At 38.0% G+C, this 27,715-nt stretch overlaps 1 protein-coding gene across 1 annotated transcript in view; it reads left to right on the top strand.

Annotated features, from left to right (window-relative positions):
• CAB39 (calcium binding protein 39) overlaps positions 1–27,715 on the top strand; it is an 88,436-nt gene that overhangs the window by 17,487 nt on the left and 43,234 nt on the right. The window contains exon 2 of the mRNA XM_082690851.1: positions 18,107–18,262. Coding sequence (XP_082546977.1) covers positions 18,149–18,262 — 114 coding nt within the window. The 5' untranslated portion in view covers positions 18,107–18,148. The remainder of the gene's footprint in view (positions 1–18,106; positions 18,263–27,715) is intronic.

Genomic DNA, 27,715 nt, shown 5'->3' with positions numbered 1-27,715 from the left:
CATCTTCAGATCTCCAACTATGGTGCTGCAGCTCAGGCTGGTTTTGTGGCATGTTTGTGCTTTCATGGGCGTGTGGCCAGAACAGAAATAGCAGTGCTGGACCTTGAAGGAGAATGATTTTCCAGGTCTATATCTGATCCTCTAGATAGAAGTTTGAAGGTTGTTAATTTTTTTTTTTTTTTTAAGATTTTATTTATCTGAAAGAGAGACCGCAAGCACACATACGCGTTGGCGGGGAGGGGCAGAGGGAAAGGTAGAGAGTCCCAAGCAGACTCCTCGCTGAGTGTGGAGCCCAACATGGGGCTCGATCCCATGACCCTGAGATCATGACCTGAGCTGAAATCAAGAGTCAGGCGGTCAACCAACTGAACCACCCAGGCGCCCCTGAAGGTTGTAAATTTTCAAAAGGCACTTGTTTTTTCTCAGAATAACTAAAAAGAAAAAGTTATTTCACCACTCTCAGGTGTACCCTTTTATAACCACAGCATTTCTTTTACTTTTTTGATCTATCTTGACACAAAAATAATTTTCTAAAAGCCTTTTTTTTTTCAGTATTTGAACTTTGTTTCCAATTTTCTCACTTGTTTACAGTTCCAGTTTTTAATTACACATTCTTCTTAGGGAATTATCATCTTTTTAAAAGAGCAGGATTGGCTTTTGCTTTTGCTTTTCTTATTTACTAAAACACGAGTGAAACCATGATGTTTGCCCATGATCATGTGGACTGTGTTTACACAACCCTGCAGCAAAGTGAGCAGTAAATTTAACTAGAAGAAAAATGGATATATGATTTCATGCCTGAAGACTGATGGCTTCACATTTTAAAATGAGGACATTGATTGACCTTTTGTATTATTAAAATGCAGTATTAATTTGTAAAGCAGACGTGATAACCACTACACTATGGAATTGCAAGCTTAATGAAGTATTAATTTGTAAAGAAATAGTTGTGACATTCACATTTTCTGGAACTAATTCTAGAACTATAACAATGTCACTCTTAAATCCTTAAGACCATTTGTAAATGAATCAATGTAGATAAAATTAAAGATGGCACGTCATATTGATAAAAGGCCATTAACATATTTATGGAACTAGTTAATTATTCATGTATTACAGATGTTTCTCAATAAGACTTTGTAGTATGTAACTAATTTTGAAACTTTTCTTTTTTTAAGATTTTATTTATTTATTTGACAGATCACAAGTAGGCAGAGAGGCAGGCAGAGAGAGAGAGGAGGAAGCAGGCTCCCCGCTGAGCAGAGAGCCTGATGCAGGGCTGGATTCCAGGATCCTGGGATCATAACCCACTGAGCCACCCAAGCGCCTCCTAATTTTGAGTCTTTTTTTTTTTTTAATTTATTTGACAGACAAGAGATCACAAGTAGGCAGAGAGAGAGAGAAGGAAGCAGGCTCCCTGCTGAGCAGAGAGCCCGATGCAGGCCTCCATGCCAGGACCCTGAGACCATGACCTGAGCCGAAAGCAGAGGCTTTAACCCACTGAGCCACCCAGGCGCCCCCTAATTTTGAGTCTTAAGCTTAGTCATGAAATCTTTTTACCTTACGATAATTGGAAAAGTTCAACATCATGAGTAAGTTAGCTGTCATTAGTAAAAGAGCTCCTCAGATTGATTCGAAGTTTTACAAACTACAGATTTCATCCTGTTATTCTTTTGTGAAATCAGTTTAGCATTTTAAGAGGGAGGAAGGAAACGGCGGACTAGGACAGAATAAAGTAGAATAAAGAGTAACATGGTAATTTTAGTAGGTAAGGATAAGTACTCTTCGGTGGTACTGTACGTGTGTGTATGATACTTATTTTTTATTTGTGAATATATGTGTGTCATACGGTCAGAGAAATCTGTAAGCTGTCACTGCTAGTGGTAATGCAGTTAGGTGGCCTGGTGGCCTTGTGGTTGTTTAAATGGCTGTACAAACAATACAGATTGATGGCATGCTTTAATTGGAAAGCTTCATTATTTGTTAGTAGGGAGTAAGGAAGACCTGTGTGACTTGCTGATCAGATTCGTAGTTGGCAGGAATCTGGTAGGGAAAGCTAATAAGACACTGGGTAACAAATGTTAAAATCCAAGAAAAAAATTTGAAATATCCTATTGTATACTGAATCTAAGATGGAAGTGCCTCAATAGGAAGAATTGTTCAGTCCTACAGGTATGTCTCAAAATGTAGAAGTATACAGTGGGTGAAGATGTGGCTCCCTATAAAACAGGTGGAGAAGACTTAGGTCAAATAAACTGCTCAGTAAAAAGCAGCCATGTATGTGACTATCAAAGCTCTTGGACTCTGAGAGTACATTTATGAAATATACAGATGGGTAGTCTTGGCAGGTCAGATCACATATGGAATATAGGGTTTGAAACACTGCACTCTTAAGGATGGTGACAAGCTGGAATGCCTGGAGAATAATGGGGGTCCTCTGAGTCAGCTCCCCCACAGTTCATCTTTATCTGCCACAGAACCCAAACTGGATAAATTGTATAGGAATTTTGCTACCAGCTATGCTCAGTGCAGTGAAGATTAAAGGTAGATCCATGTCTTTTGCACACGAACAGCTCACAGGCTAGTGTGGTGGTAGTAATTTACATAACAACATGTCTGATTAGGCTGCTCAAGGAAAGCTTTGGGTTTCTTCTACTGGAATCTCTCACTTTCCTTTTAGCCTAGTCCTGAATGCATCAGTGCTTAGGACAGGAGGAGACATGTCTACCGCAAGATATTCCTACCTCATGTTCACTGAAATTGCTACCGCGGTTTGATGGCATATTGTCGGTTTCCTTCTAATCCTGGTATTTGCCTCTGGCTTGCTTAGATTGGGGTAAAGTCTAGGAACGAGAAATTGGTCACATCATGTTGGAATCCATGTCTAAAAGGCATGTCTAGGAGGGCCTAGGTGGCTCAGTAGTTAAGCATCTGCCTTCGGCTCAGGTCATAATTCCAGTGGCCTGGGATCGAGCCCTACATCGGGCTCCCTGCTCAGTGGGGAGCCTGCTTCTCCCTCTCCCGATTCCTCTGCTTGTATTCCCTCTCTCACTGTCTCTCTCTGTCAAATAAATAAATAAATAAATAAATAAATAAAATCTTTTTAAAAAATAAAAGACATGTCTATAGATTTATCTTAAAAATATTCTCAAATCATACACCTATAATTTTGAAAAATGTATTGTTTTGTGTTTATTTAACATTGTACTTAACATGCGTTTTAGTGTAGTTATATTTAAGAATGTATTCTCTGCTGCCCACCCTTCCAGATAACTTAATTAGTTGGTGATTAGCTAGAGTAAGGTCATGAACTCCTGTTTTAGTGGATTTCTTGATTGGCTTCCCCACAACTAAGGAGCGTTAATATAAAAGTTGACATGCTTTGGGGTGCCTGGGTGGCTCAGTGCGTTAAGGCCTCTGCCTTCGGCTCAAGTCATGATCCCAGGGTCCTGGGATTGAGCCCCACATAGTGCTCTCTGCTCTGCAGGGAGCCTGCCTCTCTGCCTACTTGTGATCTATGTCTGTCATATAAATAAATTAAAATCTAAAAAAATAAAATAAAATAAAGTAGCCTTTCTCAAAAAAAGAAAGTTGATGTGCTTTGTCAAGTTGAATAATTTAGTGAGGTTTGTTAGATTGTTCTAGAACATCATTTCAGAGAAGGCTATTCATTGTTTAATTGTAAATTATGTTTGATACCTGTAAATATGAAATCTCGCATTTAATTCAGCATGTAGTTACAGGCCCAATAGAAAATCTGGACTTCATAAAGAAAATGGTTGTAGATAAAGCTATAAGAAAATGATTTGTATGTTAAGTTTAAGAAGTTGAAATGCAAATGGCAAAGTAGGACACATATTTGGAAAAAAAAAACAAAACAAAACAGCCAAAGAGATGATATTGATAATTATACAGTATCCTACAAATTAGTAAGAAGACATACTCCAAACCCAGTAGACTAATGAGCAGTAGAGATGTACAGTTTTACTAAGGAAATGAAATGGACAATAGGCATGCAAATACATTCTATCAATGATCAGCAATTCAAATAAAAAGAATTGCAAGGATGAGAGGTATAGGGAGAGGAGGAGATCAAGAAAACAGCAGTTTTTAATCTGATAGATTGGCAGGAATCAAAAGGATTTCTAGAGCCTACTGTTGGTTAGCTGATGCACAGTTGATGGTAGTGTAAGTTGGCGTAAGCTTTTGGTACAAGTTGAGAATCTTCCATGTTCCGACTCTCAGACTGCTGCCTTACCTGAGTCACTCAGAATCTCCTTGGTTTCTTTTTTTTTCTTTTTTTTTTTTAATTTTATTTATTTATTTGTCAGAGAGAGAGTGAATGAGAGCGAGCACAGGCAGACAGAGTGGAAGGAAGAGTCAGGGAGAAGCAGGCTCCCTGCGGAGCAAGGAGCCCGATGTGGGACTCGATCCCAGGACGCTGGGATCATGACCTGAGCCGAAGGCAGCCGCTTAACCAACTGAGCCACCCAGGCGTCCCTCTCCTTGGTTTCTTTTACTGCAATATCTGGCATCGACAACTGCACAGAATATTGTATGGTCTTTTTGTGGCCAGAGCAGCCTGTTGGCTGGTCATTCTTCATGAGAAATTGCTCTCTAAGGTGCTCAGAGCAGGGGTCGGTTCTTCTGTGTTGATAAAGATTAAGAACTGACACTTATATTCAGTGACGGTCCTGACTCAGATGCATCTGGCTAGTAGAGAGAAGACAGGGAGTTTCTTTATCTTCTCTTGTTTTATGATTTCCCGGGACAACTGGCCTCATACCTTAATACAAAGTAAAGCTGGGCAGATCCTGCCCAGAAAGGAGGGGACATCCAGTCACCCATTAGAGATAAGACCCAAAGCTGTGACCTGAGTATTTTTGCTGAAGAAGTTATAAAACAGCCTGTCCTTTGGGGAAGTGTTGCAGTGACCCCCTCCTGACTCAGAAAAGAGCTGTGTTGATCCAACAATTTCAGCTCTGACATTGTTAGAGGTATATTTTGCATGGAATTATTGATATAAAATACCAAGTTTTGCCAAACTGTATTCATACAGAAAGTTGAAATGTGAAGACATGGACCTTAGTTTTTTTTAACTCAACTTTATTTGTAATATTACTAAGCTGATTTAAACTTTGGTATTCATTTAGTCACAACTAGAAGAAAAACATTTTTAAGAGCATTCCCTTTCAGTACACCTGAAAGGTTGTAGTTTAGTCCTGAGCAGACTACCTTTAAACAACAAAAGACATTTGAAAACTGCTCCTGGGGCCAGTCTTTAGCTGGGGTGAAGAGCAAATCTGTATAGAAAGAGCACACTTTTTTCTGCAGAAGTGAAGTTAGTACACTTCTTAACTCCTAAGAGTTACTTAGCTGTGTGTTCAGTTTAGTTAAAATACTTCCAACTCTGTCTTTAAAGTGAATTGTAGAACTGTTGGAGTGGGTGTTTACATATACCCCACCTTGCTCCAGAAAGGATTTGAGGTAGCTTGAAATATTCTCTTGTACCTAGTTATCATAACTTTAGTCTTGAAAGTCCATAATGACTGCATAGCACACTGAAATCACCACAGTAAAACTTGACATGAGTAATATGATTCTCTCAATAAGTGAAATTTATCAGGAGGTTCCTGTTCATAAAATTAACACACAGCTTTTTTCTTTTTCTTTTCTTTTTTTAACACAAGCTGGTGGTTTAAAACAAGTTTTTGTAAAATAACTTTTGTCTATAAATCAGCTACTAAAGCAAAGCCCTCTCCTATAAATGTGTATCTCTTACTTTGTTGCTCAAATCTAGAATGAATGTTATCATTTGAGAATATTTCATAAGCACTCATAATTTGACATTCCCATGTTTAGTGTGAGTAAAAGAAACTCTCAAGGATGAACAGAAAGCCAGTTTTAGAAGAACACAAAATTGAAATTATTTCTAAACATTACTTTTACTAAGCCCATTTCATTAAGTACTCATTCTGTAATTCACTTAAAACAAGAGGATCGAAAAGCTCATGGTCACTCAGACCTCTGCATGTGTTTGGCAGTCTTACTTGAACTTGGAAGGGTGTATACAGTTTTCATAGCCTAGCTCTTTATGTGTGCATTTCTGATGTTTAATAGAAAAGGAACTTCAGTTCTCAGTAATGAGCAGTAGAAATCCATTCCAAAGTGTATGAAACTGAAGGATGGGCCAGTTTTTGTTTTGTGGGGGTAAGGAAGATTCAGGGGTATCTTTTCACATTTATTTAACTCAGTAATCTTAGAAATTGCCTTTTGCCTGTTTGATCAGAATTTTAAAAATCAGTATTTCTTAAAAAGTCACTTGGTGAATATTTATTTCTGGATACTCTGATAATTTAATACTATTTTGTTGTATGCTTTTGTAATCCTTGATCTATATGTAAGATGAAAAGACAGATAAATGCAAAGAGAATTTGGAGTCAAGAGATTTGCCTTGAATCCTGATATCCATACTCATTATGGGACCTCAGGGCCAGCCTTTTCTGTGAATCTAAAGATGTATAAGAAGTATTTACCATAGGAGTTCAAGAAGGTGGGAGGGATAGTTTTATGGATAGAAAGTGTTTATCGTAGTAAGAATACAAAAACACTAGTTTGAAGGAATGTTTGCATCCCTGTGTTTATTGCAACATTATTTATAATAACCAAATTATGGAAGCAGCCCAAGAATCCATAGATAGATGAATGGGTAAAGAAGATTTGGTAACTGGGGCGCCTGGGTGGCTCAGTGGGTTAAGCTGCTGCCTTCGGCTCAGGTCATGATCTCAGGGTCCTGGGATCGAGTCCCGCATCGGGCTCTCTGCTCGGCAGAAAGCCTGCTTCCCTCTCTCTCTCTCTCTCTCTGCCTGCCTCTCCATCTACTTGTGATTTCTCTCTGTCAAATAAATAAATAAAATCTTTAAAAAAAAAAAAAGAAGATTTGGTAACTATATGCAATGGAATATTATTCAGCCATAAAAAAGAATGAAATCCTGCCATTTGCAACAACATGGATGGAGGTAGAGAGTATAATGCTAAGTGAAATAAGCCAGTCAGAGAAGGACAAATACCATATGATTTCACTCATATGTGGAATTTAAGAAACAGAGCAAGTGAACAAATTAAAAAATAAAAAGACACAAACCAAAAAACAGGTTCTGAACTAGAGAACTAACAGAAGGTTACCAGAGGGGAGGTGGGGTGAGGGGGAAGGGTGAAACAGGTGAAGGGGATTAAGAGGACACTTATCTTGAAAAATACACAGAACTGTTGTATCGCTGTGTTGTACACCTGAAACTGCCATAACATTGCATGTTGACTAAACTAAAAAAAAAAAGCCTGTAGACACTGAACTAGAGAATATACATCACACTATAATGCATAAGTGATCAGTATTGTTAAGTTTATTCTAATTTAAAATTAATAAAATCAGTCCGTGCAAAAAAAGTTGTGAATATCCAAAAGAGGATAGTTCTACCATTTGTGCCTCGGTCTTGGGAACCCAGCAGTATTTCATCTTGGTTAACTATCTGAATCCATCGCACTTTAATCAGAATTTTGCCATGTTTATATTCTTGGCACAAACAGCATACAGATGGGCAAATTAGAGTTGCTTTGCAAGTAGTGGTCCGGCTTTGTGCATAGCAACAGGTAAATTATAGGTGCTTTCCTAAGATTTCCTGCTCACTTCACCTACAAAACCATTTAAGTGGTGGCCCCTGGCCCTTTTCTGGCTAGGTTTCAAATTAAAACTTTCAAGTTAACTCCTGTTTGTTTATATATCTGTCATTTCTGTGGCCTTCTCTGTTTTTGAGAAGAGTTTTTCAGTGTCCATCAATAAGTGTATCTGGAGTCCTGTACAAAGTGTGTAACAAGATGGTTAATAATCAGTTTTGCCCCCACTGGGCTTCCTGAGTCATCGGGGCTGATACGTTTGTAAATAACAAGAGCACAGCTTCGTCAAGGTTTTAAAAGCTTCCGTGTGAGGAGGGAGGGAACTTGCACTGTGGGCTCTTCCTGGAGGGGCTGGCATTTAGACAAGGGGTGGGGATGGGCCGGATGTTGGACAAGTAGAGAAGGGTGCTCCCAAGGAGGGGCTACCCATGGTGGTATTGCAGTAGTTTTCCAAGAATTATTTCCAAGAGGGGCTCTGTAAGTCAGCTGTTGAAGGACTTGCCCATGTACTTATTCCTCTGTAGATGTGCTTCCTCTTCCTATCTGCCATAAACAGAAAAGTTTGTTTATGGAACTGCAGTGGACACAGTGAACACGTGTAGGTTAGAACAGTGAAGTAAAAGAGCTGTGAGGCTCTGTAGAGGAGAATGGATTGTTTTATGTCAGAAACATCGATTAAGGTAGTCTTTTGTAGTTACCCATAAATTTAACCCTGGACAGTTTGGCAAATAAAGGGACAAAGCAAAACACAATAGACATACCAATTAAAAGAAACATACCAATTCTTCAGAATAGGAACTTTTTATTGATTTTTTTAAATTATGAAAATGTTTAAGCATATACAAATAGAATCTAGTATAATGAATTTTCAGCTTCAACAGTTGTTAATGATTTGCTAGCCTTGTTTCATCTGTTTCCCCACCCCACCTTACTCTGAGGTGCACTTGGAATATCTTAAAGCAAATCCCAAATTACTTGTACTTTGGCATGTATGTTTCACTAAGGGCATTTTTTTTTCTTACCTACGATAGTCCATTATACTATCTGACAGAATTAACAGATTCCTTGATTATCTCTCCAGTGAATAATTTTTCTGATTGCCAGGATACCTCTTTGACAGTTAGTTTATGTGAATCAGGGTCCATAGAAGATCCATACATTTGACTGTGTCTTGTGAGTCTCTTAATATTCTCTGCTCCCCACCCTGCCTTGTGCTGTTTCATCTGTTGGAGAAACCCAGTTAATTGACTTGTCCCTTGTTCTGGGCTTGACTTACTGCATCCAGTGATGTTGTTTAAATTGTTGTTTATCCCCAGTTTCCTGTGGACTGGGCTCTAGAAACTTGATTAGATTCAGAATTTTTGTTTTATAGTCGGGGAAAAGGAGATCAAATACTTATAGATGATGAAGCTTTGTGTTTCCTATTGCATTATGTTGTGAGACAGATTGATGTCTGGCTGTCCTATTTTTAGCAATAGACCAGTGTCTTCCAAATTTTCAGCTTCACTGTTTCCACTGAAGTTCTCCATCACCCTTTCATCTAGGATTTTAACGATCATCACTGATGATTGTTGCCTAGATCCTAGATTCATCAGGGATTACAAAATGGCAATTTTCTGTTTTTCTTAATGTTTATTAGCTGTGTGAATTTTCTAGAAAGTACTTTTCCTTGTCACCTATTTGGTTACCCTCAGATACGTCCTGTCTCAGAGAAGACAGGATAAATGTGCTGTTCCCCTTCTTTTATTTACCAGTTTTGGGGATAGTGATTTGTTGCTCTCACAAACTGCAAGGTGACCAATGGATTTTTTTAGTACTATAGTTTTCATGGATTTTAATGTTTTACTTATATTAACTATATTAAATATGTAATAATTTATATATTATATATATTCAGATGTTTGTGTGTCAATTCATTGTGGTCTTTTTTTTTTTTTAAGATTTTATTTATTCATTTGAGAGAGAGACAGTAAGAGAGAGAGCATGAGCAAGGAGAAGGTCAGAGGGAGAAGCAGACTCCCCATGGAGCTGGGAGCCCGATGCGGAACTCGATCCCGGGACTCCAGGATCATGACCTGAGCCAAAGGCAGTCGTCCAACCAACTGAGCCACCCAGGCGTCCTGTGGTCATTTTTTTTAATGCCCAAATTATATCTTTTTAGGTCTATGAGAGCCTTTCAGATTGACTCCTGTGTCTTTTTTGTCACGAACCCATTCATCTTTGCTTCCTGAAGTAATTAACATGTCCCAAGTTCATCTTGTTTGTGTATTTCCTGTGCCTTCGTGGAGACCTGGTTCCTCTTACAAGGACTGAGCTTGTATTAATTTTTAAAAATGGCACTTTTGGAACACCTGGGTGGCTCAGTTAGGCCGCTGCCTTCTGCTCAGTTCGTGATCCCAGGGTCCTGGGATGGAGTTCCACATCGGGCTCCTTGCTCAGCAGGGAGCCTGCTTCTCTGCCTCTGCAGCCTGCTTGTGCTCTCTCTCTCATTCTCTCTGACAAATAAATAAAATCTTTTTTAAAAAAAAAAAAAAGCACTTTTATCAAGAAAAAACAGTATTACATGCACATTATAAATACTTAACCTTAAAAATTTAGTATACAACTCATATTCTCACTACCTGTTACTAATCTTTGATATTTCTTTCTCTTAGTATATGTATCTGCACATGTAGATCACACATGGGATTGTTTTATACACATACACAATATGTATATATATTTCCATTTTTTATCTAAAATATTTTCAGGGGGGAAGAATTGTGGGCATTTTTTCATTTCTATAGAAGTCTTCAGAAGCATTTATTTTAGATGACCTTACAGTGTTCAGTTATATTTACTGAAGATTTTTGTTGTTTTCCCCATTTTCCACTTTCGAAAATGATAATTCATTTGCCATCCTGGCACATAAATCTTAAAGAAGCAGATTAAAGGAGCAGAGAGAAACATTTTTTAAGCCTACTGCTATGTAATAAACACTCATTATAATATGAAAGATACTGGTAACCTGATAGTGCATAGTTGTTTGAAGTCCCAGCCCTTCCACTTTACTAACTAGCTTCATGATATTTGAACAAATTATCCAGTATTTTTTTTTTTTTTTTAATTTGACAGTGAGATCACAATAGGCAGAGAGGCAGGCAGAGAGAGAGGGGGTGAAGCAGGCGCCCTGCCGAGCAGAGAGCCCGATGCGGGGCTTGATCCCAGAACCCTGAGATCATAACCTGAGCCAAAGGCAGAGGCTTAACCAATGAGCCACCCAGGTGCCCCCAAATTATCCAGTATTTTTGAGCCTTAGTTTATTTGCCTATAGAACAGAAAAAAATAAAACTTCTGTTAGGAATGAAGGATCAAAAGAGTTCCACTCTTTCCTTGAGGATCAAAAGAAGTAGTTCATTCATTCTACAGATATTTCAAGGTATGTACCAGGAACTCTTCCAGTTTCTGGGTCTATAACAATGAATGAGTGAAACCAATAAGGTCTTTGTTTTCATAGGACTTTTTAACAGAAAGGAGCAGATAAACATGTCAGTTTATGGTGATAAGTGCTGCTAGAGCAATGAAGAAGATAAGGAGATGAGAGTAGGGCAGAGGTGCTATTTTGGAAACAGTGGTCTGGGAAGGCCCTATTGATAGGGTGTCATTTGAGTAGAAGTGTGAGTAAAATGAGGGAGAGAGAGGTGGTGATTTGAGCTAAGAGCTCTTCATAAACAGTATGGGGAATGTGTTAGGCCTGGCCCGGGAATTCAAGCCAGAGAGTGTGCCTCAAGTCTAGAGCACAAGAGATGAGAACAGAGGAATAGATCACAGGGAGCTTTATGAGCCTTGGTTAGGAGTTTGGATTTTATTCTGAATGAAATGGGAAGTCATTAGCGGGAGGTATTGAACAGAGGAGTGAACACTGCTTTGTAATCATTATGTAATCATATGAGAGACCTTATTTTAAATACTGCCACTGTTACTACTACTACAGCTCTCTGGTTTACCATCTAGGCTATGCAAGAGTGGCAGTTTGACTCCTGCATAGTGTCCAGTGTTGAACATCCTTAGCCCCTGGAAGTCTAGTCAGGGTATATTAATTGCAAAAGACACTCCAAAGTCTTGTATCTCTTGGGCACTTAATTTTGGTTTTGACATAGTTAATGATGAGGTATGTATTTGGTGGCTTTGTTCATTAACCAAAGGTTCAATTGCTTCTTCAAGCTATTGATAGTTTATTTTAATGGAGCTAAGTCATTACATCTTATTTACAGCTGAGAAGGGCATGTATCCTGTTCCTCCAGAAGCTGAATCAAAACTTTTAAGATGCAAGTTTAAAAAGAAAAATAAGATCATTAATTTTGTTATCCAGTCTGTGAATAGTCTCTCTTTTTTTTTGCTCATTTTTCATTGTGGAAATAGTCACAAATCAGATTTTAGAAGGAAAAAAAAAAAGCCTGCGTAACTATCCTTTATTACTGTTTATTCAGATTTGACCAAATGCAGATGGTGCGCTAAAAAAAGCACATTTAAACACATGTAATTTAATGCTTATGCTAAGTTTTGAGGTAGCTATTGTTTTTCTCATTTTAGAGGTGAGGAAAAGGGGCTTAGAAAAGTCTGAGTAAGCTAAAGCACGGTGAAATCAGGATTTGAACGCAGGTTATCTTTAAAGCCGTGTAATTAACCACTGTGCTTTATATGATTGCACCACACAACTGTATGGATGGTCTGGCACCTAGCACGACATCTGGCATGTTTTAGATATTCAGTATTTGTTTGAATTAAGGAACATGAGCCCTAGAAGCAGGACATCAGGCCTCAGAACTGGCTATCTAAAAATGGGTTCAGGTGAGTACATTTCACACTTTCCATGACTGCTTAATTAAGGTACTTTAACAGTCTTTGTTTGTAGCAATCATCTTACTGTGTGGGGGGGTTTTTGTTTGTTTGCAGTTTTTGCTTTTACCACCAAGTTTATGAGTCAGATCTAACAGGTTAGTATAGATTCCTGTGAACTCAACTGCCTAGGAATGTGTCGTCATTCAGCACTTTTCCTTTTTGTCCCTACACACATACACCCATATCCTTGCACATGGGAGTGTTGTCTTCCTCAGAGCAGGTGCCCCTGATGCCTTTAGTTTGTGGCGTATAGTGAGTGCGCAGTCACTACGTGAATGGCTGCATGTCCTGTGGACCACTTGACTACTTTTCTGTATTTATCAGTTCATAGGTGAAGAGAACTAGTTACAGTTAAGAGGGGGTCACACAAGCCAGAAGCAGTCAGATGCCTAAGGAGGGCAATGCCTTGCAGTGCTCACTCTAACAATGTTAGACTTTTATTTTCCCCGTAGGTGTTCTGTATGTTCTTCAGCACTTTTTGAGGTGGAGCCTTACGCTCTTAGGAGATATTAAGTGACCATTTCTAGTATCATCTGGTCTCCATCTGTTTTTTTTTTTATATATATATTTTATTTATTTGACAGAGAGTTAGAGAGAGAGCACAAGTAAGCAGAGTGTCAGGGAGAGGGGGAGAGGGGGAGAGCGAGAAGCAGGCTCTCCGCTGAGCAGGGAGCCCGATGTGGGGCTCGATTCCAGGATACTGGAATCATGACCCAAGCTGAAGGCAGCTGCCCAACCAACTGAGCCACCTGGGCACCCCTGGTCTCCATCTGTTTTGAAGAGAGTAGACTTTCAGTACAAAAGACCACGGATACAGAGCAAGTAATGAAAAGGAGAATGTATACCAAACTGTTCATACCCATTGTCTCTATAGGCTGTGCTGGTGACTTTCATGGTCTACCTTGAGTCATCCTTTAATATTTGAATTTTGCATAATGAATAATGTCACCATTTCTTTAAAAAGTAGAAGTTTAACTCTCAGTGATACACGTAGGTGCAGCAGTAGATACAAAGACTTTCATTATTCTGACCCCCACCCCAACTCCCCCCCAACCCCCAAAGATATAGAAGCTTTGCTTGTGTGAACAAAAGCACAAAAAGTGTTTTTGGGGGCACCTGGGTGGCTCAGTGGGTTAAGCCTCTGCCTTTGGCTCAGGTCATGATCCCAGGGTCCTGGGTTCGAGCCCTGCATCGGGCTCTCTGCTCAGCTGGGGGCCTGCTTCCTCCTCTCTCTCCGCCTACCTCTCTGCCTACTTGTGATCTCTGTCAAATAAATAAAACCTTAAAAAAAAAAAAGTGGTTTTTGTTTTTGTTTTTGTTTTTAATTTCTTGGTGATTTCAGTGATCCTAGTCATTATGTGAACCAGATTTCCCAGAGCATCCCCTAAGGGTGATATTGGCCCCATTTATAACCACTGCCCTATGTGGAGGATAATGAAGTTCTGCATTTGGTGTCTGTAGAGATTGAGAAATTGAGAATAGAGAGATTGAGAAAATAGAATTGACTGAAACTGTGAACTGATTATATATGGAAGAGCTAGCAACTAGAAAGAATCGAGTATGATGACCAGGGTTTGGGACTAGATGAAAGAATTCATTTGCCATGAAGGGGAACTTAAAAAAAGAAGTAGGGCTTGGGGATGAGTTTTGAGTTGCCTGGAGGACATTTATAGAAAGCAGTACTTGGAAATGTAGGCCAGTTGGTTGGGGAACAAGATGGATTTCAGGTTACTGAAACCATAGGTAGGGGTGCCTGGGTGGCTCAGTTGGTCACGCATCTGACTCTTGGTTTCAGCTCAGGTCATGATCTCACGGTCATGGAATTGAGCCCCATATCCAGCTCCGCATTCTGCACCCATCTACTTCAGCTTCTCTCTCTCTCTCCCTCCCACTTGTGCGTGTGCTCTCTCTCTCTCTCTCTCATTCTCAAATAAATAAATAAATAAATAAGAGTTAAAAGAAAAAGAAACCACGGGTAGATGAAATCAATCGAATATAGAGTAAGAACACAGCCAAGGGTGGAACCCGGAAGGACATCAACGTTGTAGTAAAGATGAGTCTGAAATAAATGCAGAAAGAAAGGGAGAGCAGTGCATGGAAGCAAAGGGGTATACAGTGCTTGGTATTCACACAGACTCCTTTCCTGCAGCTTTAGCATAGAGTTCATAAATGTTGGTTTTAATATGAAACCAGTATATTTAATTATTCCTCGCCCCCCCCCCCCAGTCGATTGCCTCGAATTTTCAAGTTAAATTTCCTGTGTAAGGCTTCTTTATCTTTGGGATAGATACAGCATACAGCACAGTTCAGCATCAGGAGCAAGCTTACCTCCAGTTTAAGAATTGTAGGTGTATGGGTTTCCACAGCCCTCTAGAATGCTAACAGTGGCTGGTTTTCTCCCAATTGCATTAGTAATTTTGGCTCAGCCTGAAGAATCCTGTTGAGACATATTATGAACCGAAAAATCATTTTGAAGGGATGGAGGAAATTGGTTGTATTTGAAAGCTAAATGGATTTTTCAATTACATGTTTTTGTCCATTTCTGTTCATGAACTCCAGTTATGTCCAAAACGTAGTTTAGGCAGTTTTAAAACAGTATGAAGAAATAGTTTGAACATATGGAAAAGTTGAGTAACAAAGAAAATCCAGGTACCCACCATCTAGATTTAAAAATTAAGATCTGTACCATATTTGCAAACATGGTACTCTGGCTTGGAAGTAGGTGGCATATTCTGGGAACAAAAAGAACATCAGTGTGGCTGGACCTCTGTGATAAAGCCCGGGGCACTGGGCCATGACTTGGAAATGGGTAAAGCCTAGGAGGGCCGTGGTAGGAATTTGGATTTTATTGTAAGGGCAGTACAGAATTATTGAAGGGCCTTCATCAATGGGCTCTTGTTATGAATTCCTAAAACTCCTTCAAATACTTGTAATGAAATATTGCTGATGGTAAAGAAGGAAAAGAGGGAACCTGGAAAGGCAGGCAGGTCCTTATGCTGAAAGGTATCTTTTAACCATCTTAATCTTTTTGTTTACCATTGCTTCTCCGCCCAGGTATCACCATACTTGGGATCATCAGTTCCAAAACTCAGACATGTGCCTGAGTGTGTTTCATCTCCAAGGATCTTGCTGAGGAGTGTCCACTTCTTGTTTTGGGTACTTGTTACTAACTGTATTTCCTCAGAGTACAGTCTTACTAGTTTATATGTTCTGCAAAATTGGCTGCGTAGTATATTAATTAAAAGGAATGATTGTGTCATGCTTCCTCTTTTCCCTCACAGAAGCACATTATATGGGTTCTCTTCAGCAGCTGTACCCTTTCTGCTATGATGAGTATTTGGTTTATGGCAGAACTTTTTAAAACTCCCTTTGCCCTGGAAAGTCACTTCTTCAACCATTGAGCCAGAGCTGAAAATATCTCTGTTGCGTAGCACCGTAACACTTCCTGCAAAATACCATTAAACATTCCTACCCTCCACCCAGCATTGATTTGTAGCATCATTGCTATTATTTGCAGAGTACAAATAGGAAAGATTGTATTTTCAGAGGATTTGTTGTGATTGTGAATTCACTGTGTTTATGAAAAAGCAATCTGCATTAACCCCTCAAAAAAAAAAAAGTAATGGGAGAGAGTGATGCAAGATTTGTGGATATCTGTGCCTATGAACATAATTTGTGTACCCAGTCAGGTAATCAGATAATGTAATAGCCATTTGGGATAACTCAGTTATAATTGATCTAAACTTCTTGTCATAGAAAAGATATTTAGATAAAATTTTATGCATCTTTGGATTTTGAGAACCTGTGATCAAACAGATTTACAAGCTGATAGAAAGATGGTAAGTTATATAGGTGATAACTTGGGTGTAAAGATTGGTCAGAACAGGTCATATCAAAACATGTCAAGAGGGGCACCTGGGTGGCTCAGCAGGTAAACCCTCTGCCTTCAGCTCAGGTCATGATCTCAGGGTCCTGGGATCGAGCCCCGCATCGGGCTCTCTGCTCAGCAGAGAACCTGCTTCATGTCGCCCACCCCACCCCTGCCTGCCTCTCTGCCTATTTGTGATCTCTATCAGTCAAAAAAATAAATAAAATCTTTAAAAAAAAATAACAAAAAAGCTTGTCAAGAAATAACACACTTATTCAAGTTTTCATTGTAGGCTTAACATTAGCGTTAATTTGCATGCTCTTCCCCCCAAGTGTGTGTTTATAAACAGACATGCAGGTCCCTGTATCTCAGACTTAAGAGAAAAAATATTCAAATACATTATTCAAGTAAAGTCTTAGGCAAAGTCCAAAAGAAGTGTTAATGATGCTGTGCAGTGGAGATATTTTGTGTTGACATGGGGAAAAAAAAAACTTGGGCAGAGGTGGGCAGTGGGCCCCAGAGACCGTTAAATATAGGAGATTGAAAGTCACAGTTTGAAAACCACTGACCTAAGTGCTCTGTAAGGTTCTTCTCAAAAATGTTACCTTTTGGTATCTTATATGAGGTTGTTTAATGTCTATGAACTAACTTCTTTCAGTTTATCTAGTAAAAGTTATTATAAGTTCTGACACGTTCCCAAGTTAATTCCATTGTCTGTCTTGTTAGTAACTTTGTTTTTTCATGGTGACTTCTTGGAATAGTTGATGTCCTCTTTTCACATGATGTAATATTTGGTTTATGTGGTCGAAATACTGTTTTCTGCTACCCACAAAAAATCAAGAACTTCCAGAAGTTCATTATTCCCAGGGTTTTATCCAGTGAGTTCCTTCATAGGAGATAGTCTTATCCAGGCAGAAAGAGTACACATTGAAACTGTTACTTAAGGGACTTGAGGATCTGCCTGGAGATTGTTCAAGGCTTGGTCCAAGATTCTCTCCAACTCTGAGACCATGACTGACTAAAGAGAAGGAGGTGTGTGCCCACTGGTTGCTTGGGAGGAAACAGTGTAAACAAACACTGGCCAAGACCAAGAGAATGAGCCTGTTGCTAGTGCTGTTTGGCTGAGCTCCTTACCTAGCTTTTTGCCTCGGTTTCCTCAACTGTAAAATAGAGATATCTATTAATTAGAGGTATAGTCCAGTGACTAAGGACACTTTGGATCAAGACAGACCTGAGCTGGTTTTATTGTTTAGTACCTTGAGTCAGTTTCTTGACCTCATTAAAGTTCACTTGTAAATGGGAGTTAATAATGGTAGTAATGTCCCTCAGGGAATTGTTTAAAAAGATCACATAAGGTGATGAATTAAAGTGCTCAGTATGGGGCCTGGCAGTACTAGTTGCCCTGCTCATCAGCACCAGCATGTTCCTCCTCAAATGAGTGGTTAGGAGAGCAGGTGATAAAAAGGTATTTTGAAAAGTACAAAGTGTTCTGTAATTCTAAGATATTTCTGCATTATCATTTCCTTTGATTATTTGTGGGTTTCTCAGTTCCTGCTCATTTTGAAAGTTCTTTCATAAAGTGACTTTCTCAAACACTGATTTTCTTCCCATGTTAGGATTTACAAAGCATGTTTTTTTCTCTTGACCCCACTTTTTCTCACCTGTGCCTTTCTGTGTCCGCAGGTAAAGCAGGCAGAGCGCAGCGAGGCATCCATCGCTGCCGCCATGCCGTTCCCATTCGGGAAGTCACACAAATCTCCAGCAGACATTGTGAAGAACCTGAAGGAGAGCATGGCTGTTCTGGAAAAGCAAGACATATCTGACAAAAAAGCAGAAAAGGTATGTATTTGGCTTTATTTTATGTTTTCAATTTTTTGATTAGGAGCAAATACAAAACAGATTATGGGGTGATTTTAAAAGATCAATAATTCCCAATTTGGAGTTTTTAAAATAGAGTCCTAAAGTAGCATTTGCTAATGCTTAAATACCATATGCTTTCTTCTGTACTGCCATCTAATAGATTGATTTCTAACTTTTTTCTCGGTTTTTCATTTCAGGTTTTCAAGTTTGTTTAAATTGGGGGGATGGTGGTTTTGTTTTTGTTTTTGTTTTGTTTTCATTGTTGAAGTGGTTTATCTGATTCCTGAAATCACTGTTTCCACTGGTGGTTGTCCTGGTTTCCTTTCCTCCTTTCTGTGTTGCCTTTATCCATGACTAGTGTTTCCCTCTACCCAGTCACCATAGCCTAAGACTTGGCTTTCATCCCAGTCTATCTCCTTCTTCTTTAAGATGTGATCTTTCACAAAATAGTATTAACCCCTGCTTCCTAAGGGATTTATGAATTGATCATGACATCCATTCCCACTTGATGAAGACCCTCATGACCTTTCTTAAGGACCTTAGCAGTAGCTTAGTCCTTAGTATTCTTTGTAAAATACCTCCCCTACTTTAAACCTTACTTGCAGACTCCTTCCATGGCGCACAAGACCCTTCATGACCTGGTCTCTGCTTCTCTAGGTGATTTTCAACGCTTCTTCCCTTTATTCTGTATACTCTAACAATCTCAGCTTGCCGCTGTTTGTTAGAGCAACTAAAGCAAATAATCAGCTATACTGTTTTTAATGCCTTTGTCTTATCCACCCCCTCCATTTCTACCTCAGACCCACTCATTTTTCAGAACCACCCTGTACCTTTTTTTTTTCCTAGATGGCTTCCCAGAGTACACCCTTTCCTTCCTCATCCTTACCCCTGTCTCTTTTGGCCACCTCCTTTGGAAATGCCAGCACTGCCATCATCTTAAACGTGATTTTGTTTGTGTCAGATTTTTGTCTCCCTTATTAGAACATGGGCTTTTTGACCCATGTGTTATCTCTGGTCCACTTATGCCCTCCACAGTACCTAACTCCCATGGGCTGGGACTCCCTACTGTTATTTGAATGAGTGTTTCATCACTCATTGGAATGACATTTACCACCCTGTTGTTTTTTTAGAAGGTTGTTTCCTGTCTTGGGTTGTTGAATATTCGACTGCTTAACATCTTTTAAGTCCAAGGCTCTGGTTTACATTCTCTTCTTCTTGTGAAGAAAAGTTCATACTCATGGGATTAAGATTTGTTACAGGCTATTCAGTTAGATCTTCCCTGGAAATTTTAGTCTCTCACATTCTCATCACAAGATATTGATAAATGTTAATGATATGATAAAACTTAAAAGACAAAAGGTCTGGTGTAACAGATGACAGCTAGATTCTCATATTTGTGTTTGCATTCAGTCTGCTGTCATGTGTTAGTTATTTTGGTTGAAATACATAAAGAAAATCTGGCCTCATACAGATGTATAGGTAGGAAAAGGAGGTATATTTTAAGAAAAGGCTTTCAAATAATTTTGAATTTTTTTTATACCAAACCAAAATTCAACAATTGATAGTTCCTTGGTTGTAATAGAACCTGAAAGTATTGTGAATATACTTTTCATACTCTGTATTTTGAAAAGATCTTTTTTTTAAAAGATTTTATTTATTTATTTATAAATAATAAATAAATAAAGATTTTATTTATTTATTTGTCAGGCAGAGATCACAAGTAGGCAGAGAGGCAGGCAGAGAGAGAGAGAGAGAGAGGAGGAAGCAGGCTCCCTGCTGAGCAGAGAGCCTGATGCGGTGCTCAATCCCAGGACCCTGGGATCATGACCTGAGCCGAAGGCAGAGGCTTTAACCCACTGAGCCACCCAGGCTCCCCTAATACTCTGTATTTTGAAAAGATCTTTTATCCATGTATGATTTTGTAACATTCATTGATCATTTAGAAAGTATTAGATAACTGACATAGACACATATCTTCCAAATGCTAACACACAGAAAAGTCTTACGTATTGGGAAGTGATCTGCAGTTTGTATTCAAAATTTAGATTTGGTAACAAATACTGTTGGGTGTTTCTTCTAAAAGTGACAGGTTTACTTCATTGATTTTCAAGAAAATACCTGCCAGATGTCCAAGCCTGAATGATATATGTCAGTTTTCTTTTAAGTAAAAATGATTTTCCATTAAAAAAGTGGCTTGTTCAGCTCATAGCTCAACAATTGTACAAGTATGTTTCCTTAAGACAGCCAGTTACACTTCCGGAAGGGTCAGAAAGTGTTTATGCATGCTCCCCATTTATCACACCAATGTTAAAAAGACATATGTGTACTCAAAGATCAAAATTTAATAAAATGAATATTTTGTTCCTGCTTCCTCCTGACATTCTTAAGTGAAACTGACTTTTTTTTGTTTGTTTGTTTGTTTTTGTTAACTGAGTGCATGATGATATAGATTACAGTGATAGCTAGTACAGTTTGCTGTCCATGTCTTGACTCAGTCTCGGAGGTCATTGCTATCAGTGCAAATGGCAGTATAACAGAAAAAGGCAAATAATGTGTTGGTATTGATTGAAAATAATTTTGACCTCATGGTTCCCTTGAGAGGGTCTTAAGGGTCCCTAGAGGTCTACACTTTGAAATCTGTGGTGGCTAATGGAAGGTGTATGTGTGTGTAGGTCAGTTGCATCAGGTAGGGGGAGTATCCTAATTTAGATGGGATATGTGAGGAAGCTTCCTTGAGGAGGTGGCATTAGAGATGAGTTCTGTAATTATAGAAAACAAGTTTAAGACTGCCTGGATGGCTCCGTCAGTTAAACGTCCAACTCTTGGTTTCGGCTCAAGTCATGATCTCTAGGGATCAAGCCCCGCTCTCTCAATGCTCTCTCTCACTCGCTCACACACACTCTCTCACTCTCTCTATCTGTTAGAATTCATATCATCTACTTTACTAAATCAGTGGTTTTCAGCCACGGGCAATTTTCCCCTTTATGGGACATTTGGCAATGTCTAGAGACATTATCGGTTTTAACACTGGAGGGAGGATTGCCACTGGCATCTAATTAGTAAAAAGGCCAGACATGTGCTAAGCATGGGGCAGCCCCCACAACCAGGAATTATCTGGCCCAAAATGTCAGTAACACTGAGGTGAACTGCTGCTTTAAACCTTAGCAAAAATAGACTTCCTGCTATTAGGATAAACAAAGCAAAGAAAAATAGTTGAATTTATGAAAAATTTCATTTCAGAGGAAAAGAACAATTCTGAAAGGCAATCCATGTAAATTATTTACTCTGAAATAGATTAAGAAGAGGGAGGAGGACCATGAATTTTCTGACTCACCTTGTTAATCAAGCTTCAAAAGAAAGTAGCAACTGCTGCAAATGGTGAAGAGGGAACTGAGACCTAAAAACAATGAAAAGATGAAAATCTCATCACTCATTAAAAACCATGAGAAACAACTTAGACTTCACACTTCAGACTGAAAACTTGAAGGTAGTCCCAATAAAATCATGCTAGCTATGACTTAGTTAGCATTGTTCTGGAAATCCAGCCAGTACATAAAGAAATTGTTTAGAAATAAACATAAATCTACTACAAATAAACAGGGAAAATTACATTGTTGAGATATTCGTATATCTGTGTAAAACACAAGTAAACCAATTTGAAAGTGAGAGTTCACCAGGGCAGCTAAATTGATAGAGAATTCATAGCACCCCTAAATGCCAATCAGAACTATTTAGAAATTGTTATATTTTAAGAAAGTACTTCATTTACAATAGCAACAAAAAAGTATAAGATGTCTGGGAATACTTTAATCAGGAAGTATGAAGAACCTATATGTAGAAAACTATAAAACCTTATTTGGAGGCACCAAAGAATACCTGGTCCATGTTATCAGCTGGCATACAGTTAAGATGCCATTTCTTCTAAAATTAATTTTTAAGCTTAAAGCAATTTAATTTAAATGCCAGTAAGATTTTTGTAATTTAAAAAATTTTCTTAAGTTCTAGAAAAGTAAAAAAATAGCTACAAAGTTGTGGCAGGATTGAAGGAATATAAATTCTACTTTATTTTGAAGCAAAACACTTCACCATCCGCTCACAGTCTTTCCAACCATAGTTAATAAAACTCGGTCCTTCTTGTTTTTCAGGCCAATAGTCTTGCATCATGCATGACTCCTTTCACATTTCCCATATCCAGTTCATGAAGCAAATCCATTCACTTTATTTGGGAGGAAGAAAATTTAAAAAGCCAGAATCTAACCACGTCTCCCATTTTGCTAGTTACCACTTTGGTCTGGCCTACCATTATCTCTGCTCTGGATTACTACAGTATCCTTTTAACTGGTCTCTCTTGCCTCCCTACAAGCATAGTGGTTCTTTCAAAACATGAGTCAAATAATATTTTCCTTAGAGTAAAAGAGTCCTTACAAGGGTCTGAACTAAGTTCTACAGGGCAAATCCTTGTCTAGGCCTGTTTTTATGAGGCTTGTGAGTTAAGATTGGTTTTTACATTTTTAAAGGATTGGTTTAAAAAGCAAAGAAGAATATGCAACAGCGATCTTATGTGGCCTGCAAAGCTTAAAATATTTGCTGTCTACCCTTCAGCGGAAAAATACACAATGACCCTTGCCCCGGATAGTCAGGCCTGTGGCTTCAATGGTCCCTTCCCCAGGTGCTCTCCCCACATTGACTTCCTTTCTTTATACACTCCAGTCAGGCTTTTGCCTTTAAGCCTTTGCATTTGGCTGTTTCTTTTGCTTAGAATGTTCTTCCTCCAGCTCTCTGCTTGGCTTACTCCCCACCTTCAAGTCTTTGCTCAAATGTCACTTTTCACACAACGCCCTATTTAAGATTTTATTTATTTATTTGAGACAGACCACAAGCAGGCAGAGAGGCAGGCAGAGAGAGAGGAGGAAGCAGTCCCCCTGCTGAACAGAGAGCCTGATTTGGGGCTCCATCCCAGGACCCTGAGATCATGACCTGAGCCGAATGCAAAAGTTTTAACCCACTGAACTACCCAGGCACCCCACACAACCCCCTATTTAAAATGCAACTCTCCTCTCTGGCATTCCTGTTCCTCTTGATCTTGCTCTATTTTCCTTTGTAGCACTTAACATTTTTAATATACGGATGATGTTTGTTTATCTTTCTTCCCCTGTTAGACTATAAACCTTCCAAAGACAGCTTAATAACTATTTACATTTATTGAAAGTGGAATATAAGGCACAGTTAAATTGAAATGCTGTTACTTTATGACTCTTCTGAACTCTTAATTCCTATTGAATAGGATAAAACAGGTATTACTGAGAGTATGTAAAATTCGTATTTTGAGTTTATGACTAATAAGAGTGTATAATAGCCACATATCTTAAAGATTTTTATGATGTTGGCCAAGAATCACATTCCTTTTTAGTAGTACCACACATAGAAGTAGTGAGATAAATGACCCTTCTCAGGAGATCTAACCAGTGTCTTCCATATAGTTTTATTTCATTAATTATCTTCCCTTGTAGTTCAGGATGCCCAGGGGACATTTTTAATGATTGGATGAATAATTATACCTAGTGGACATGATTAGTAGACCACTCAGAGCTTCTAGGCAGGGTTCTAGTGATCTGTTATAAGATACTATCCTCAACTCTAAGTGGTTGATTTGTTGTTACTGATTTCTATGAAGAGAATTAAAAGGCTTACTAACAAAGTTTGTGAATGACAAATACTATAGAAGGATAGTAAACTCTATATGTAACTGAATCCAACACCAGAGGAGGGTGAGTTAGCTAGGGGTGGTGGTGCAGAGGTTGAAGCAATGGCATGGTCTTAACTAATAAAATGCAATACAGAAAAAATACAGCTTTGCACTAGAATCTTTAAAAACAAAAACAAAAAAACTACATGCCAAAGGAGAAAACAAAACAAAATCACTAAAAATACTTGATTAAACCAAAAGAAGGCCGAAAAAGAGGAAAAGGAGGGATTAAGGAACAGGTGGGACAAATGGAAAATAAACAGCAAGATGATAGACTCAGATACCATAGCAGTAATCACATTAAATATAAATGGTCCGAATACCTCAATTAAAAGACAGAGATTGTTGATTTGAATTGATTTAACTTTATGTGCCTATAAGAAATGAACTTTAAAGATAATGACACAGGGTGGCTCAGTCAGTTGAGCCTCCAACTCTTGATTTCGGCTCAGCTTGTGATCTCAGGGTCATGATATCCAGCCCCACAACAGACTCCATGCTCAGTGTGGAGTCTGCTTGGGATGCTGTCTGTCTCCCTCTCCCTCTGCCCCTCCCCTCACCTGTACTCCTGTACACTCTAAATGAATGAATGAATGAATGAATATTTTAAAAGTAAATAAAGATAAGGACTCAGCTTACAAGAATGGAAAAAAGATATGCCATATTAATACTTGTCAAAAGAAAAAACTGGAGTGCTTCTTTTAATATCAGGCAAAAGTAGATTTCAGAGCAAAAGAATATTACCAGGGATAAAATCATTTCATGATAAAACAGAGGTCAATTAATCCAAGAGATACAGCAATCCTAAATATTTATGCAACTAGTAACAGAGCCTTAAAGCAAAAACTGATAAAATTGCCAGATAAGTCAGTCACATCCACAATTTTAATTGGAGATTTTGGTACCCCAATCTTAGTACTTGATAGAACAAATAAGTAGACAATCAGCAAGGATTTTCTAGTAGACCAGAAAGATACTATCAGCCAACTTGACCTGACTGATAGTTATAGAACCACAGCAGAACACTTCCACCCTTGTGACATATGGCACATTTTTCGTAAATGTAGACCATATTTTGGGCCTTAAAAGAAGTTCTATTACATTTAAATGGATAAATTTATATAATATATGTTCTATGACTACAGTAGAATTAATTAGATGTAGTAAATTAATTAGACATCAATAACAGTCTTAGAAAAATTCCAGAATATTTGGAAACTAAACATCTGAGTAATTAATGGATCAAAGAAATTAGAAAGTTGAGTGGAATAAAAACAAAACACAACATCGGAATTAGTTGCTTTTAAAACATTAGTTGGGGAAATTTTATAGCATTAAATGCAAATGTTAGAAGAAAGGTCTTAGTCCCCACCTTAAGAAACCAGTAAAAGAGCAAATTTAACAGAGTAAGAAGAAAGGAAGTAAATAAAGATCAGATCAGAAATTCATTAAATAAAAATCAGGGAAAAAACTAAACCAAAAAGCTTGATCTTTGAGAAGATGAATAAAATTGATAAAATCTAGCTAGGACTGATCAGAGCAAGACACAAGTCACCAGTATCTGCATTGAAGGAGTTGAAATCACCACAGATTCTACAGATCTTAAAAGGGTAATCAGGGGATATTGTGAACAACTTCATGCCAATGAATCTGACAACTTAGATGAAATGGACAGATTCTTTGAAAGACATAACTTGCCCAGGCTCACTCAAGGAAAAAAATAGATGACTTATATCCATTAAAGTAATTCAAAATTAGTAATTTTCTCCCCCCGCCCCAAAAAATCTAGCCATAGATGGTTTCACTAAAAATTTCTACCAAACATTTAAGGAAGAAATAACATGATTTCCTACGTAAACTTCTCTAGGAAATTTAAGAAAAAAATATTTAACTCCTTCTCTGAGGCCAGGATTACCCTAATACCAAAACCAAAGACATTACAAGAAAATTATAGACTAATATCCCTTAGTGAACTAGATGCGCAAGTTATAAACTAAATTTTAGGAAATTGAATCTAACAGTAGGACCATACATCATGGCAAGTGATATATTATTTCTAGAACCCATGGCTGGTTTAACATTCAAAAATCAATCAGTATAGTTGATTGTATTGACAAACTACATGTCAGTAGGTGAAAAGAAAGAAGAGGGGGAAAAAAAACGATCCTGATGAAAACTCTCAGGAAATTAGGAATAGAATTTCCACAACCTAACAAGGGACATCTACAGAAACCCTGCAGCTAGCACTATATACATAATGATGAAAGGCTGAATCATGTATTTCCAAGAACAAGAATAAGAAAGGGGGAAAAAGAAAAAGGGATGTTTACTTTTACCACTTCTGTTCAACTTTGTTCTAGGAGTTTGTAGTGCAGTCAGGCAAGAAAAAAATAAAAGGCATGAAGAGGAAGATGTAAAACTATATTTGTGGATGATGTGATCATCTACATAGAAAAGCTGAAGGAATTTACAAAAACGCTAGTAGAACTAATACATAAATTCAGCAAAGTCACAGGTTACAATATAAATCTACAAAGACAGTTGTATTTCTGTAATAATACAATGGAAAATCCCAAATTGAAATTGAAAAAAAAAATCATTTGGAGTAGTATCGAGAAAATAGAAAACATTTAGAGATAATCTTACAAAGTAAAACACCTATACACTGAGAACTACAAAATCTTGCTAAGAGTTGAATGACCTAAATAAGTGAGAAATATACCTGTTCGTGGGTTGGAAGACTCAATATTGTTAAAGTGTCAGATCTCCCCAAATTGTGATTTTATAGATTCGTTGCAATCCTAGCAGGCTTGTTTATAAAAATTGGCAAGCTGGAAAATTAAGAGGACGTACAATCAAAACAAATTGGAACAAAAACAAAGTCGGAGGGTTTATAGCATCTGATTTCAAGAATTCTAAAGGTGCAATAATCAAAACAGTGTGGCATCAACATAAAGAAGACACATAGGCCAGTGGAACAGAACAGAATTAGAAATAAGCCTACATGTATATAGAAAATTTTTGAGAAAGGAGCAAATGGAATTCAGAGGAGAAAGGGTAGTTGTTTTCAACAGTTGGTGCTGAAACAATTTGATAGCTACATATGTGAAAAAAATGTTAGACCCATAACTCATTCCATATATGAAAATTAACTCAAAATGGATCACACAACTAAATGTAAAACCTAAAATTATAAAGCTTCTAAAAGAAAACATAAAATCTTCTAAAGCTTCTAAACAGAAAACAGAGTTCTTGGGCTAAGCAAAGAATTCTTAGATCTGTTACCAAAACATACTCTATTAAAAGAAAAATTAGTAAATTGGAATTGATCACCACTAAAACTTTCTGCCTTTCAAAAGATACTAATAAAAGAATGAAAAGACAAGCCATAGAAGGAGGGAGAATCTTTGCAAAGCATATATCTGATATAAGATTGCATCCAGAATATATGAAGAACTCTGAAAACTTAGCAATATGAAAATAAACAATCCTATAAAAAGTGGGCAAGAAATCCAAATATACACTTCACCTAAGAAAACACTTGGCTTTTGGATAAGCACTTGAAAAGATATGAATCATTAGGGAATTGCAAAGTAAAACCATGAGGAGATCCCACTACACACCTATTAGAATGGCAAAAATTGAAAACTCAGGCTGTACCAAATGTTGGTGATTATGCGGAACAT

Source organism: Mustela nivalis (genome assembly GCF_964662115.1).
Source record: "Mustela nivalis genome assembly, chromosome: 11".
In the NCBI taxonomy this organism is placed as follows: Eukaryota; Metazoa; Chordata; class Mammalia; order Carnivora; family Mustelidae; genus Mustela; species Mustela nivalis.
The sequence above is the reverse complement of the archived record's forward strand: the minus strand, read 5'-3'. Positions and strand labels throughout refer to the sequence as shown.